The sequence below is a fragment of the Panulirus ornatus genome, chromosome 8 (assembly GCF_036320965.1).
Source record: "Panulirus ornatus isolate Po-2019 chromosome 8, ASM3632096v1, whole genome shotgun sequence".
NCBI lineage: Eukaryota > Metazoa > Arthropoda > Malacostraca > Decapoda > Palinuridae > Panulirus > Panulirus ornatus.
In genome coordinates, this window is record NC_092231.1 from 6,754,928 (window position 1) to 6,768,196 (window position 13,269).

Consider the following 13,269-nt stretch of genomic DNA (forward strand, 5'->3'; position numbering starts at 1 on the left):
GTGGCGGATATATATGTGCTGGCTTCCGGCTCACCTGCCCCTCTCCTCTCCCTCACCACCACCATGGCCCTGAGTCATTAGCCAACAGCATCTTAATTACAGTCATTACACCCCCGACGCCTCAGCGAGATGAGTGGACGTAAACACTCCTTGAGATTCGCAACATCATCATGGTCTCGCTGTTTTCGGTTACATTCCCGTTTTCTTTGTGTGTTTATTTTCGAACTCCAGTATTGCCAACTGGTGTGTGTATGATGATTACCTGACAGTTCATGTATACGACCATTTTAGTATTATGGTGAATGGTTATTCAAATCTCTCTCTCTCTCTCTCTCTCTCTCTCTCTCTCTCTCTCTCTCTCTCTCTCTCTCTCTCTCTCTATTTCATTATTATCATTGTTATTATACTTAATCGCTGTTTCCCGCGTCAGCGAGGTAGCGCAAGGAAACAGACGAAGAATGACACAACCACTCTTATATATATATATATATATATATATATATATATATATATATATATATATATATATATATATATATATATTACATGACAGCTAGAGACTGAGTGTGAACGAATGGGGCCTTTGGTGTCTTTTCCTAGCGCGACCTCGCACACATGAGGGGGGAGGGGGTTGTTATTCCATGTGTGGCGAGGTGGCGATGGGAACAAATAAAGGCAGACAGTAGGAATTATGTACATGTGTATATATGTATATGTCTGTGTGTGTATATATATGTGTACATTGAGATGTATGGGTATGTATATTTGCGTGTGTGGACGTGTATATATATACATGTGTATGTGGGCGGGTTGGGCAATTCTTTCGTCTGTTTCCTTGCGCTACCTCGCTAACGCGGGAGACAGCGAAAAAGCAAAAGCTTTGTATGTTCTATGAAGGTGCGCGTTCATATACACTTTATTCGCATATATATATATATATATATATATATATATATACACACACACACAATTAATTTGACACGAACCACAGAGCTTAATGAACGACAACCATAGGTAAGTGTGTGTGTGTGTGTGTGTGTGTGTGATTACTATTTGTGTCTTACGAACAGCTGGGTGGGTGGATAGTCGACCCAGCTGCCGCGACCAGGGTTCGAGCCTACGAGGGGTTCGGTCCCAGGCAGCCCGTGCAAGCGAGACGGTCTGTAACGCTTACCGTTACACCACTGTGGTCCACGTGTGTGTGTGTGTGTGTGTGTGTGTGTGTGTGTGTAAGGAGGGTGACATACACTATGTGGAAAAACAATGTGAAGTTTGGGCCAGTCAGGATTAAGTTAATGGCGGAGTCGGCAGCAATAAACATGGGACAGATTGATACAAATTTGTTTCTAATCCAAACTTTGTATCTCAGTGGATGGGAATTGTTATAACATGCAAGTTTATATGTATGTATGTTGATAGGTTGAATGGCTACCAACTACCATAGGTCATTAAGCCAGATTCCGTACTGTGTATTACACACACAAATGGCGTCCTAGCTACGTCTCTTCGTTGTAAATCAACTTACATATTTCTTTCTTGTGTCTCCCATGATGATGTGATTATTACACGAAAGTGCACTTGGGAACTTATCGTGTTTCATTTCTCCGTGGACTCGTGTGTGTGTATATATATATATATATATATATATATATATATATATATATATATATATATATATATATATATATATATAATAAGAAAAGGCCGTGATCAGAGAAATTCAATTACCTGTGTCGTCTTAGCAGCCATAAAATTAAAATGGCTGAAGACAATGGGTGATGAAGATCAGGGAAAACAAATTCCGGTGAGCGAGGGTTATCCCCCCTCCCCCAACCCCACACGAGGTCACTGGATGTTACAGGACTGTGAAAGTGAGGAATGTGGAGGGCATGAGTTGGGGTGAAAGTTCAAAGGTCATGAGAAGGTAATATATATATATATATATATATATATATATATATATATATATATAGGGGATAGGGGATAGGGGAGAAAGAATACTTCCCACGTATTCCCTGCGTGTCGCAGAAGGCGACTAAAAGGGGAGGGAGCGGGGGGCTGGAAATCCTCCCCTCTCGTTTTTTTCTTTGTTTTTTTTTTAATTTTCCAAAAGAAGGAACAGAGAAGGAGGCCAGGGGAGGATATTCCCTCAGAGGCCCAGTCCTCTGTTCTTAACGCTACCTCGCTAGCGCGGGAAATGGCGAATAGTTTGAAAGATATATATATATATATATATATATATATATATATATATATATATATATATATATATATATATATATATATATATAAAGTCGAACTGATTTACAAATAGGAAATCTACTCTTGAAGGTAGACCATGGTTTGTGAAATATATGAGAACAATGAGATTCGAATATAGGTTGCTGCTGAAATGGGTGTTTGAGGATGATACAACTGACGTAGAGGAATGATGAAGGTAAGACAGCACACTCAGAGACCCATCAGGTTTTGAGAGATAAAGGCATTACTGTAGCTGGTGTACATACGGGATAATTTGATCATGCATACGGGATAATTTGATCGTGCATACTGGATAATTTGATCATACAAACGGGATAATTTGATCATACATACGGGATAATTTGATCAAATATACGGGATAATTTGATCATACGTACGGGATAATTTGATCATACATACGGGATAATTTGATCATACATACGGGATAATTTGATCATACATACGGGATAATTTGATAATACATACTGGATAATTTGATCATACATACGGGATAATTTGATCATACATACGGGATAATTTGATCGTACATCCGGGATAATTTGATCATACATACGGGATAATTTGATCGTACATCCGGGATAATTTGATCATACATACGGGACATTTCGATGCGAGTATCAAGAGTAGAATGGTTGAGCGACTGGAACAGTGTGCAGAAAAAGGATAATACAGCATAAGGTTACGGATGCAGATACCGGAAACAGAAGATGTGTGTTAGATGAACATCTTGTATGATCATGACAGCCCTAAACAAAAACAAAAACAATAGAGTCACTTCAGAAATACTTATATATGACAGGAGTTGACAATCAATACTGTGTCTTTCCCAGGTGAGAGGACGTGGGAGTGTTTGGTGTCCCAGATGAGGAGAGGACGTGGGAGTGTTGGTGTCCCAGGTGAGGAGAGTACGTGGGAGTGTTGGTGTCCCAGGTGAGGAGAGGACGTGGGAGTGTTGGTGTCCCAGGTTAGGACAGGACGTGGAAATGTTTGGTGTCCCAGGTGAGGAGAGGACGTGGGAGTGTTTGGTGTCCCAGATGAGGAGAGGACGTGGGTGGGTTGGTGTCCCAGGCGAGGAGAGGAAGTGAGAGTGTCGGTGTCCCAGGTGAGGACAGGACGTGGGAGTGTTGGTGTCCCAGGTGAGGAGGACGTGGGAGTGCTGGTGTCCCAGGTGAGGAGAGGACGTGGGAGTGTTTGGTGTCCCAGGTGAGGAGAGGACGTGAGTGTTGGTGTCCCAGGTGAGGACAGGACGTGGGAGTGTTGGTGTCCCAGGTGAGGACAGGACTCGGGAGTGACGGTATCCCAGAAGGAGAGACAGAACTCAGCACTGTGGGACTTACCTGGGATGTGTGGGCGGTGGGCAGGGCCGCCAGCAGGAACACCAGGGCCCCGAGATGTAACCACATCATTCAACTGAAAAAGAAAAAGAACACATAAGAAATATTATCATTAATTTGGTGTCGTGTTCCCCCACCGTCGACCAGCCCCATCCATCCAGGGGATGGCCACTACAGCAAATGGCTACCACGTACTTCATGAACTTTCTAGTTCTAATTAATGTAGTAATGTAAGACAGACAGACAGACAGCCATATATAAAAAAAAAACGTACACACAGACGCACACACACCACACATACATGAAAATACACACATACACACATATCTTATATATATACCTACACATCTATGCTCTAGCTACAAGTCTTCACTAAATCTAACAGACATAAGTAAACTTATACATAATACATGACACAAATAGATAATTAAAGTATCTATCAGCACACACAGGTCTGTGATAGTATGAATACAGAAGCCAGAGGGAAGGTCTACATCCTGCAGTGGTAATGTCCTCCATTAAACAAAAAGTAAATCTTGACCGCTTGGATAAGACGAATTATCTTCATTATCATTATTATCCTTATCATTATCATTACTATTATCATCATTATTATCATCATTACTATTATCATTATTATTATTATTATTATTATTATTATTATTATTATTATTATTATCATCATCATTATTAACATTATCATTATTATCATTACTATTATCATTATTATTATTATTATTATTATTATTATTATTATTATTATTATTATTATTATAAGTAGTAGTCTCAATATTATCAATATCAATATTCCACAACTGGAATCCTTCACAAGGAATTCTGCAGCTCTGAGGCTGCGCTCCAAACAGGAGCAGGGAAATGACTGTGCCCCTATCCTTGCAGTGACTCACGGAAGGTGACGCCGATTCTCACTCGCGTTTTAAGAACTTGCAGGAGTCCGGTAACACCTATCTTATATATATAATATAAAACGGCGCTTAACTACTCTTCACAACGCCCTCGTTCTGAATACAATTCATTTCCGGTCACCAAAACCAAATGCAAGTCGAGGAAAAGAATTGGAACAAATGCAAAGAAATGCAACACCACTAATTCCGCCATTCAACAATAAACTCCACGATGAACGACTCAAAATATCAAATTTCCTCTCTCGAACGGTAAAAAAAGAAAACGACACAGGTGTAATCATCATTTCGACCACACAGTTCACCATCCTCTCTTCACAACAGACGATGACAAGATATCCAGAGATATCAACAGAAAATGCCATCTTACATGAGCAGGTTACATTTACTTCTCAGTAGTAGAGTTATCCCCTACAACCTAGCTCCCTAGCCTCTACAACCTAGCTCCCTAGCCTCTACAACCTAGCTCCCTAGCCTCTACAACCTAGCTTCCTAGCCTCTACAACCAAGCACCCTAGCCTCTACAACCTAGCCTCTACAACCTAGCTCCCTAGCCTCTACAACCTAGCTCCCTAGCCTCTACAACCTAGCTCCCTAGCCTCTACAACCTAGTTCCCTAGCCTCTACAACCAAGCACCCTAGCCTCTACAACCTAGCCTCTACAACCTAGCTCCCTAGCCTCTACAACCTAGTTCCCTAGCCTCTACAACCTAGCTCCCTAGCCTCTACAACCTAGCTCCCTAGCCTCTACAACCAAGCTCCCTAGCCTCTACAACCTAGCTCCCTAGCCTCTACAACCTCGCCCCTACCTGGGCCATTACAGCCTTTCAAACCACCCAGTCTCCAGCACGGCTCCCCAGCGAATCCTGGTCTCCAACAGGCCAAGAACCCAAGATGGGCCCCCCAGGCCTCGGAGTGGGGCGCGATCAGAGTACATGCCCAAACTGTCTTGAAGACCAGAGGCGGGAGTGAGGGGGGGCGCCGGCTACCACCACCAACCAACCCCACCAACCATGTGAGCCCGGATCAGCGGGGCTGTAAACAGGTTCACAGGAGCTGCCAGGCCAACACCCGGCTCCTGGGACATCCAGTTCAGGAACTTCAGGTAACCACAGGCGACTCGAACCTTCGTCAGCAGCAACTCTCCTGCTACTTCGACGACCTCCTCCAGGTCTCTGAATCAACATTCACAGGAAAAAAAAATATAAAAGTAATGGTAATGACTCTTTGTGTTTTTCCTTCCTCAAACCTCCCATCTACACTTCCCTAGCGAGAATTCCCTCCACAACACCTGCTAAGAAATCGAGTTAGCGTATCGCTCAGGAGGAACGTTAAGGCTGGGGCTGGCGAGGTTGGTTCCTCCCCTCTGCGTGTCTGACTGGACCGTTACCTGGTGTGGCCACCTCGGCCACTGATCCACCTGCCCCCACGTCTCCTGCCAAGTGTTCTCTGCAGCCTCCCAGTCCCGTGGTGGCCGTACGGAAATATCACTCGTCGTACACCGTGTGTAAAGAGAGGGAACGAACGACTCAAAAGACCTGCATATATGACGTGCAATCTGGATATCAACACTCCAGAGTCTTGAGTCTTAGAACATCTTTAATGACGACGTTTAACAGAAAACTTAAAGAAAAAGAACATTTAAGATCCTCGATCGTCGTACTCTACGCCTCGTCTAAGAAGGGCCTCCTGGAAACAGTTTGTGTCACAACAGATGGAAGAGTGTGATGTGTGGCCGACCTGAGGCAAGTCTTTGGTAAGTGACATGGAACGGGCAAAGCATTTTCATATACCGAAACTCTTATGTTTGGTGATCACAAACATGGGTTGCTCTAGACTAACATCAGCTTATCAGACTACTTCCCATATATGAGATGATAGTCCAGTTAGCCTTTAGGTGTCTGATAACATCAATTTCCGACATATATAGTGTCCCATATCAAGAGGTTTTACTCCTCTGGAGTACTATGCATGCCTGGTGAGCCACGAGTGGAAGTCAACGTAGAAGCCAATCCAAGCGACTGCAGTCCTACACTTCCTCTTACAGATCCAGGCCTTTGAAGTCGTAAGATAAACCGGACAGTTAACCTGGAAAGCCACGTCTGGAAGTCATTATAAGAGCCAGGCTGGAGCCTGGAATATAGGCGAGTAGTTTCTTTAGAAAGCCATATGCCTGGAATACTCCTCCAGTATAGGTACCGTGTACACGGGAGCGTAAGGTCTTCCCTTCTCCCCGACTAGTGCCGTCTCGTCCAGGCGGCAAAAACTGGATATCGCTCTAACGGTGCTGCCCATCGACTTGGAACAGCCGGGTAATTCACGGTGGAGGGTGAGGGCAGGCAGCCAGCCAGCCAGGCTGCCTGCCTCCCTCCCAACCTAACCTAACCAGGCCTCAAACCAACCCTTGTAGATGCATTCCAGGTGTGACCCAAGAGATCCAGGTAAGAGTGGATGGAACCTTTGGGTGGAAGTGGGGAGTTTTCTTTCATCCCCGAACTCGATGGAAGGAGGCTTGAGGACGACGACACATTCCCTTGAACACAAGGGTAAGGCGGCCATTAAGTGTCATATCCTGGCCTTTTGACTCTCGGGTAAAAGGCGGTCAAGCAATCATGAAATGGAGGGTTGTGACGCCGTGCTCAGGGATCGCACCGTCGTGCTCAACGGTCTAAGAAAGCTCATTTCGTCTCTCTCTCTCTCTCTCTCTCTCTCTCTCTCTCTCTCTCTCTCTCTCTCTCTCTCTTCTCTCTCTCATGGAGACTCAGCAATGGCAAGGACTTGCCTCTTTTCTTTCGGCTTTTATAACAACACCGGAGGAAGGCTATGCCCATGCACAGCCCTGCACGGTCATTCATATTACCAACAACATCCCTCACAACCGCGTGACAACGCTGACATGATCACCCTCACACTTGACCCCTGACCGTGTCAACCAGCAGGGCTCCTCCTCCTCCTTCCTCCTGACGTCATCATCACAACAAACCCTCACAGACACGTAGATTCATCCAGCCGGACAACATCTCATCCAGAAGGAAAACACCTCATCCAGCCGGACAACACCTCATCCACAAGACGCAATGTTGCTTGATGTGTGAGTAACGCTGATGTTGTGAGGCCCGACGCGTCGGTGGGGGTGTGGGGTGAGGTTGAGCCCCCCCCCCCCCCATCGCAGGGCAGCGATCGCAATGAAGATGAAGCTCACTTACCATAACATGACCCTACCTACTTTATAAGATGTTCATTCCTTTTTTTTTCCCCTCCCGTTACGTCACGGAACCTAAAAATTTAACTACGTAACGTCACCTTCTACGACGGAGGATTGCAACCAGAGCAGCTATAGCAGCGACAGGTAAAAAAAAAGACAGGAGAGTAATGGCTGGCTTACAATCACGAGCAGCAGCAGCAGCAGCGGAATAGGGCAGGGAAGGATGACCCATGAAAACAGAGACCCAGAAAGGGAACGCCTTCAAGGTCAGCTCGGGTTGCAGGAAGACCACGTATACACCTTGTGTACTAGGCTCGTAGACCTGATGACATTGTCTACAGCTGACGCACTGGCAATACTGATAACCACCAGGACTGGAGGCAAGCTGGGGGGGTCTTCCATTACATTATCCTGACCTCACACTGATACATCCGCTGGTGTGGTGCTCAACATCCTCCCACTCCTTCCCTCCCACCATGAGACGAGACATGGAGCAACACCTCCTCTACTTGGTTAGAGCCAGTGGACTAATGGCTACGACGCATCGCAAAATATTTCCTTTCCTTACTTAGCCATAATGTTGCGATACAAGATGGCTCGATTCACGACTTAAAAACCAGTGGAATTTGTAATGGATGTAGGTAGTGTGGGAGAGTCCCATGCTCTAAGTCCTGATGTATTCTGTATGGTTATTCTAAGTGGTTAGTCCTGTTGTGTTCCGTACGATAACTCTAGTGTGTTCTGTACGATAGTCCAGGTGTGTTCTGTGCGATATTCCTGCTGCATTATGTACGATAGTCCAGGAGTGTTCTGTGCGATATTCCTGCTGCATTATGTACGATAGTCCAGGAGTGTTCTGTGCGATATTCCTGCTGCATTATGTACGATAGTCCAGGAGTGTTCTGTGCGATATTCCTGCTGCATTATGTACGATAGTCCAGGAGTGTTCTGTGCGATATTCCTGCTGCATTATGTACCATAGTCCAGGTGTGTTCTGTACAATAGTCCAGGTGTGTTCTGTACAATAGTCCAAGTGTGTTCTGTAAAATATTCCTGCTGTATTATGTACGATAGTCCAGGTGTGTTCTGTACAATAGTCCAGGTGTGTTCTGTACGATAGTCCTGCTGTGTTCTGCACGACAGTTCCGGAGCGCCTCGTATCATGTCTTGACTTTCATGGCATTGCTTCCTCAATATACAACTTCTGACCCTACGTGTATTCACTAGTGAAAAAAGACACTTATAATTACCCATTTGTAGTGTACAGGGAGGGAGTGCTACACTCATGGAACCCCATCTCTTGATTTTCATACCATATAACTTTTGAAACATCTGTCATGTCCATATTCACTGTCTCAAACATTTACATCTTCTCCACATGTATCATGCTTAAGTTCATGTTACGTCCTTTGCTTGTTCTATCTTTGCACTAAATGTTTTTAAATCAAAAAAAAAAAAAAAAGGTTTTTGATCAGCTTGCCCCTTACTTTTTTCTTCCATGGTGGCCAAATTTTGTTACCCTTCTCTGGACATTTTTTCTTCATCACTGCTTTTTTTTTAAGGGCGATGACTAAATTAGAGAAACACATTCTGATTTTCGTCTTATGGAGGATATGAACAGCTTGCTGAAGATTTTCAATTAATACATATAATGGAATGCTATTCTAACATTTGCCAGCAGACAGTCACCCTTATCAGTCTACTTAACATGGGAGATTCTGGTTATCGAAGCCTCCTTTCGCAGTGTCCAATTCTCATGAGGTAGCCATCACTGGGGTCGCCTTCTGTCGATCATGTAGGTCGTGGTGAGCCAACAAGTTGAGGATCTGGGTGCACAAGACGCCAGAGGAACCAGTTTCGGGTCGCTGACGCCACACCGCCTTATATAACGCGGAGTAAGAGAAACAAAATAACGTCGGGATGATCTTCATATGACGAAACGACCCCTAAATCATCAAAAATATGTTAAAAGTCTTTATATAAAAAACCACAAAAATATGTTAGAAGTCTTTATATAAATACGACGTGAACTCTAAAGACACGCTAGAAGTCTATAAATAAAGTATTTCATGAATACAGACGCTGATTACGTAACAGGTCCTTATAAAACGCATACAAACCATTATATAAATAACACGAAAATGCCACCAACCAATAGATATTAATTCTCAACAGGGGAACCATGTAAGGTTTGGGGTAACGTTTGGCAACACTGCCACCGACTAGGTATGGGCCGACAGACTATCTGATACATTATGAAGTCTTCCAGATACATACAGAGTGACCTTGTACACTTCGTAGCTACAACACTGGACTGGAAATACTGAGACGGCTCGTCTGGAGCATCCTTACAACACACAACCACGTCTTATATACACTGGCCGCATGAGTAATGTCACAAGCTCCAAAAAGCATAACAATGTACGATAACTCACAATCTCACAATTATAATAATGTACGATAACTTGATGATAGAACAAATAATACTACACCTTTGAAATAGCAGAGGGCGAACTCACTGACGTCGCATGACGTGGTAGACATTAATATAAAGCTATTAGGCAGACAAACAAACACACAGGCACACACATCATGTGGTAAACAAACAGACAACAGAGCGCGACATACAAAAGTCACCAGCAAACTCAAACACAATACCAGCGGAAGACATCAACCCAACCAACACTAGGCAGTAGACACTATCGCAACACTGGGTAGTAAACATACAACAATAGCCAGGAGACAAAGGACGAAGTACACCATTAACGAACACCATTAACGAGAGGAGAACGTCGAGATATTACGTAAACAAATCATGGCTTGGCAACTCACCGTCATGTCCAGCACACCTTGACACTAGAAACTATTAACACTGATCGGTTTAATTTAAAGGAATTACTTCATCTTGAACTACAAGGCACTGATATAAAAAAAAAACCTCCTCTGGCGCCTTATATATGACACTAACGGAAGGAAAACATTATCCATATTCGTTTAAAATCCTTGATAACAGAAAGTGGATGATTAATAGTATTATTAAACGTTCAAATTTCCACACATCCAACCCTAACCACCTCCCCTAACCACAACAATGTTATCATGGCCGCTCCCCCACAACCATGAGGAACAGTGAAACAATAGCTTCCAAGACAAGCTGAAGCGAGCCGCCATCATGCTGCGTCACTGTTGCCACCGTGGAGGCAGCAGCACACCAACCTTCCTCAGAACCCGTTTCCATACACGAGTAACCCCATGATACACACATCTCTCAAGACATCATCCATACATCCTTCACATAAATGCTCTTAATAACACCAAAACATTCGTTCTTCACTTCGTTTCAGTGTGCCACGCATGATCAACACTTAACACAGTGGGGTCTGGGCGGGGAGACGAGAGGAGTTGGTAACAGTGTTGCAAGATACGGGTCAGGGCTCGGCGGCTGGAGTCACTGAGGAGGTAACTGTGTAACATGGCCGAACACACACACACACACACACACACATGCCACTACTTTGGCTATACGTCTTTATTTACCAAACAGCTCTAGCCATCGTGCATTATCATGACAAAAAAAAAAAAAAAATGAAAAGAAACGCGTCAATGTCCAGCACTGTTTGTCGATGTGTCTTACATAAAGTGTGGATCTGGAGGCATCCAATACTCGTTAGTATTCTAGGAATTAACACTTAATGAAAGACTTGGGTTAATTTAGCTACATGTCCATGTGCAGCCATTAAGTTAGAACGCTTAATAAGCTTGTATCACACGGACTGACCAAGATTATCTTGTGGGTTTTTAGAGATAAGTTGAAACGAAGACATATTGCGAGCAAACGGGTTGTGGGTATACTAGACTGGACGAATATATGTTATGTAATTAACACATCTGTCTCCTGTGTTCTCAGACAATGATATAATCATCCTTCTCAGTTATCATTCTTTCCCGTTATTGTATATATATATATATATATATATATATATATATATATATATATATACATATATATATATATATATATATATATATATATATATATATATATATATATATATATATATATAACTTATTCAATATAGTCTCCTGCTAAGATCATAAGAGATAATGTACAGATAAACGTATAGAGATTTTGAAGGGAAAACAGGTTCAGAAAACAAATTGTGAATCTGTGCTGAAAAAGCGGGAGTTCCTGAGCCCTGGCCCGGGCGCAGGACCCATAACGGAGCAGCTGTACCTCCCTCCCTCCCTCCAACACAGCTGGGGCCCTCCACCACCACCCCCTCCAACACAGCTGGGACCCTCCTCCACCACCACCTCCAACAAAGCTGGGGCCCTCCTCCTCCACCCCCTCCAACACAGCTGGGGCCCTCCTCCTCCACCCCCTCCAACAAAGCTGGGGCCCTCCTCCTCCACCCCCTCCAACACAGCTGAGGCCCCCCCCATCCCTCCAACACAGCTGGGGCCCTCCTCCACCACCCCCTCCAACACAGCTGGGGCCCTCCTCCATCACCCCCCCAACACAGCTCAGGGCCCTCCTCCTCCACCCCCTCCAACACAGCTCAGGGCCCTCCTCAACCACCCCCTCCAACACAGCTAAGGCCCTCCTCCTCCACCCCCTCCAACACAGCTGGGGCCCTCCTCCACCACCCCCTCCAACACAGCTGGGGCCCTCCTCCTCCGTCGCTCCCCAAACATGTTTACCGGTTTTGTCTCCCCCCTCCCCCCGCTGGACGGGCAATTAGCGATGCTGTCTAGATGCTTTGTGGATACTTGTTAATGAATGATGATGGACGGAGGCCACAGCCAGATCAGAATATGTCTTTAGGGAGTTAAGGTGCGGAAGTTGAATGTCATTCATGGGTCAGTCTCGTTCATAAAGCTGTGGGTAAACTATATATATATATATATATATATATATATATATATATATATATATATATATATATATATATATATATATTATTCCTATGAGTCCACGGGGAAAATGAAACACGATAAGTTCCCAAGTGCACTTTCGTGTAATAATCACATCATCAGGGGAGACACAAGAGAGAAATGGCGTCCTATTTTTTTTTCCAAGGATTCCTGACCATACCAGTTATGTACCCCAGCACTCAGACTGCCCCAACACACACACACAAAAGATACTTATATTTAACACAGTTAAATCTGACATTTAACGTACGCAAGCTATCGTCCACCGTACACCAAATTACTTAAGAGTAAATGGCAGATCCCTGGTTCGTCTTATAACAGTAATAGTGCCCATATCCGCAGCCATTTAATGCATCATCTTTACCAGGTAAACTACCAAGTGATCATGTCACATTCTATGTTGCAACAAGTGAGCCAAATGTCAACATATGTCGTAGTGAATAACTGGTCGTTCTGCCGACCACTCACTCTGGGTTAATCGTTAAATTTCATGATTAGTTCGTTAAAGTCGACACTATTTATTTTTTCTTTCTTCCTTTTTTCACTAACTCTCGTGAGTTCTGTTACCGTACCGTTATACACTTAGGCCAGGGAGTTCCTAAAGGAGCAC

At 44.1% G+C, this 13,269-nt stretch overlaps 1 protein-coding gene across 2 annotated transcripts in view; it reads right to left on the minus strand.

The window, feature by feature from the left end:
- uif (sushi, von Willebrand factor type A, EGF and pentraxin domain-containing protein uif) overlaps positions 1–13,269 on the minus strand; it is a 203,195-nt gene that overhangs the window by 175,961 nt on the left and 13,965 nt on the right. For both annotated transcript variants that reach the window (XM_071664039.1, XM_071664038.1), the window contains exon 2: positions 3,600–3,672. In XM_071664039.1, coding sequence (XP_071520140.1) covers positions 3,600–3,668 — 69 coding nt within the window. In that variant the 5' untranslated portion in view covers positions 3,669–3,672. The remainder of the gene's footprint in view (positions 1–3,599; positions 3,673–13,269) is intronic.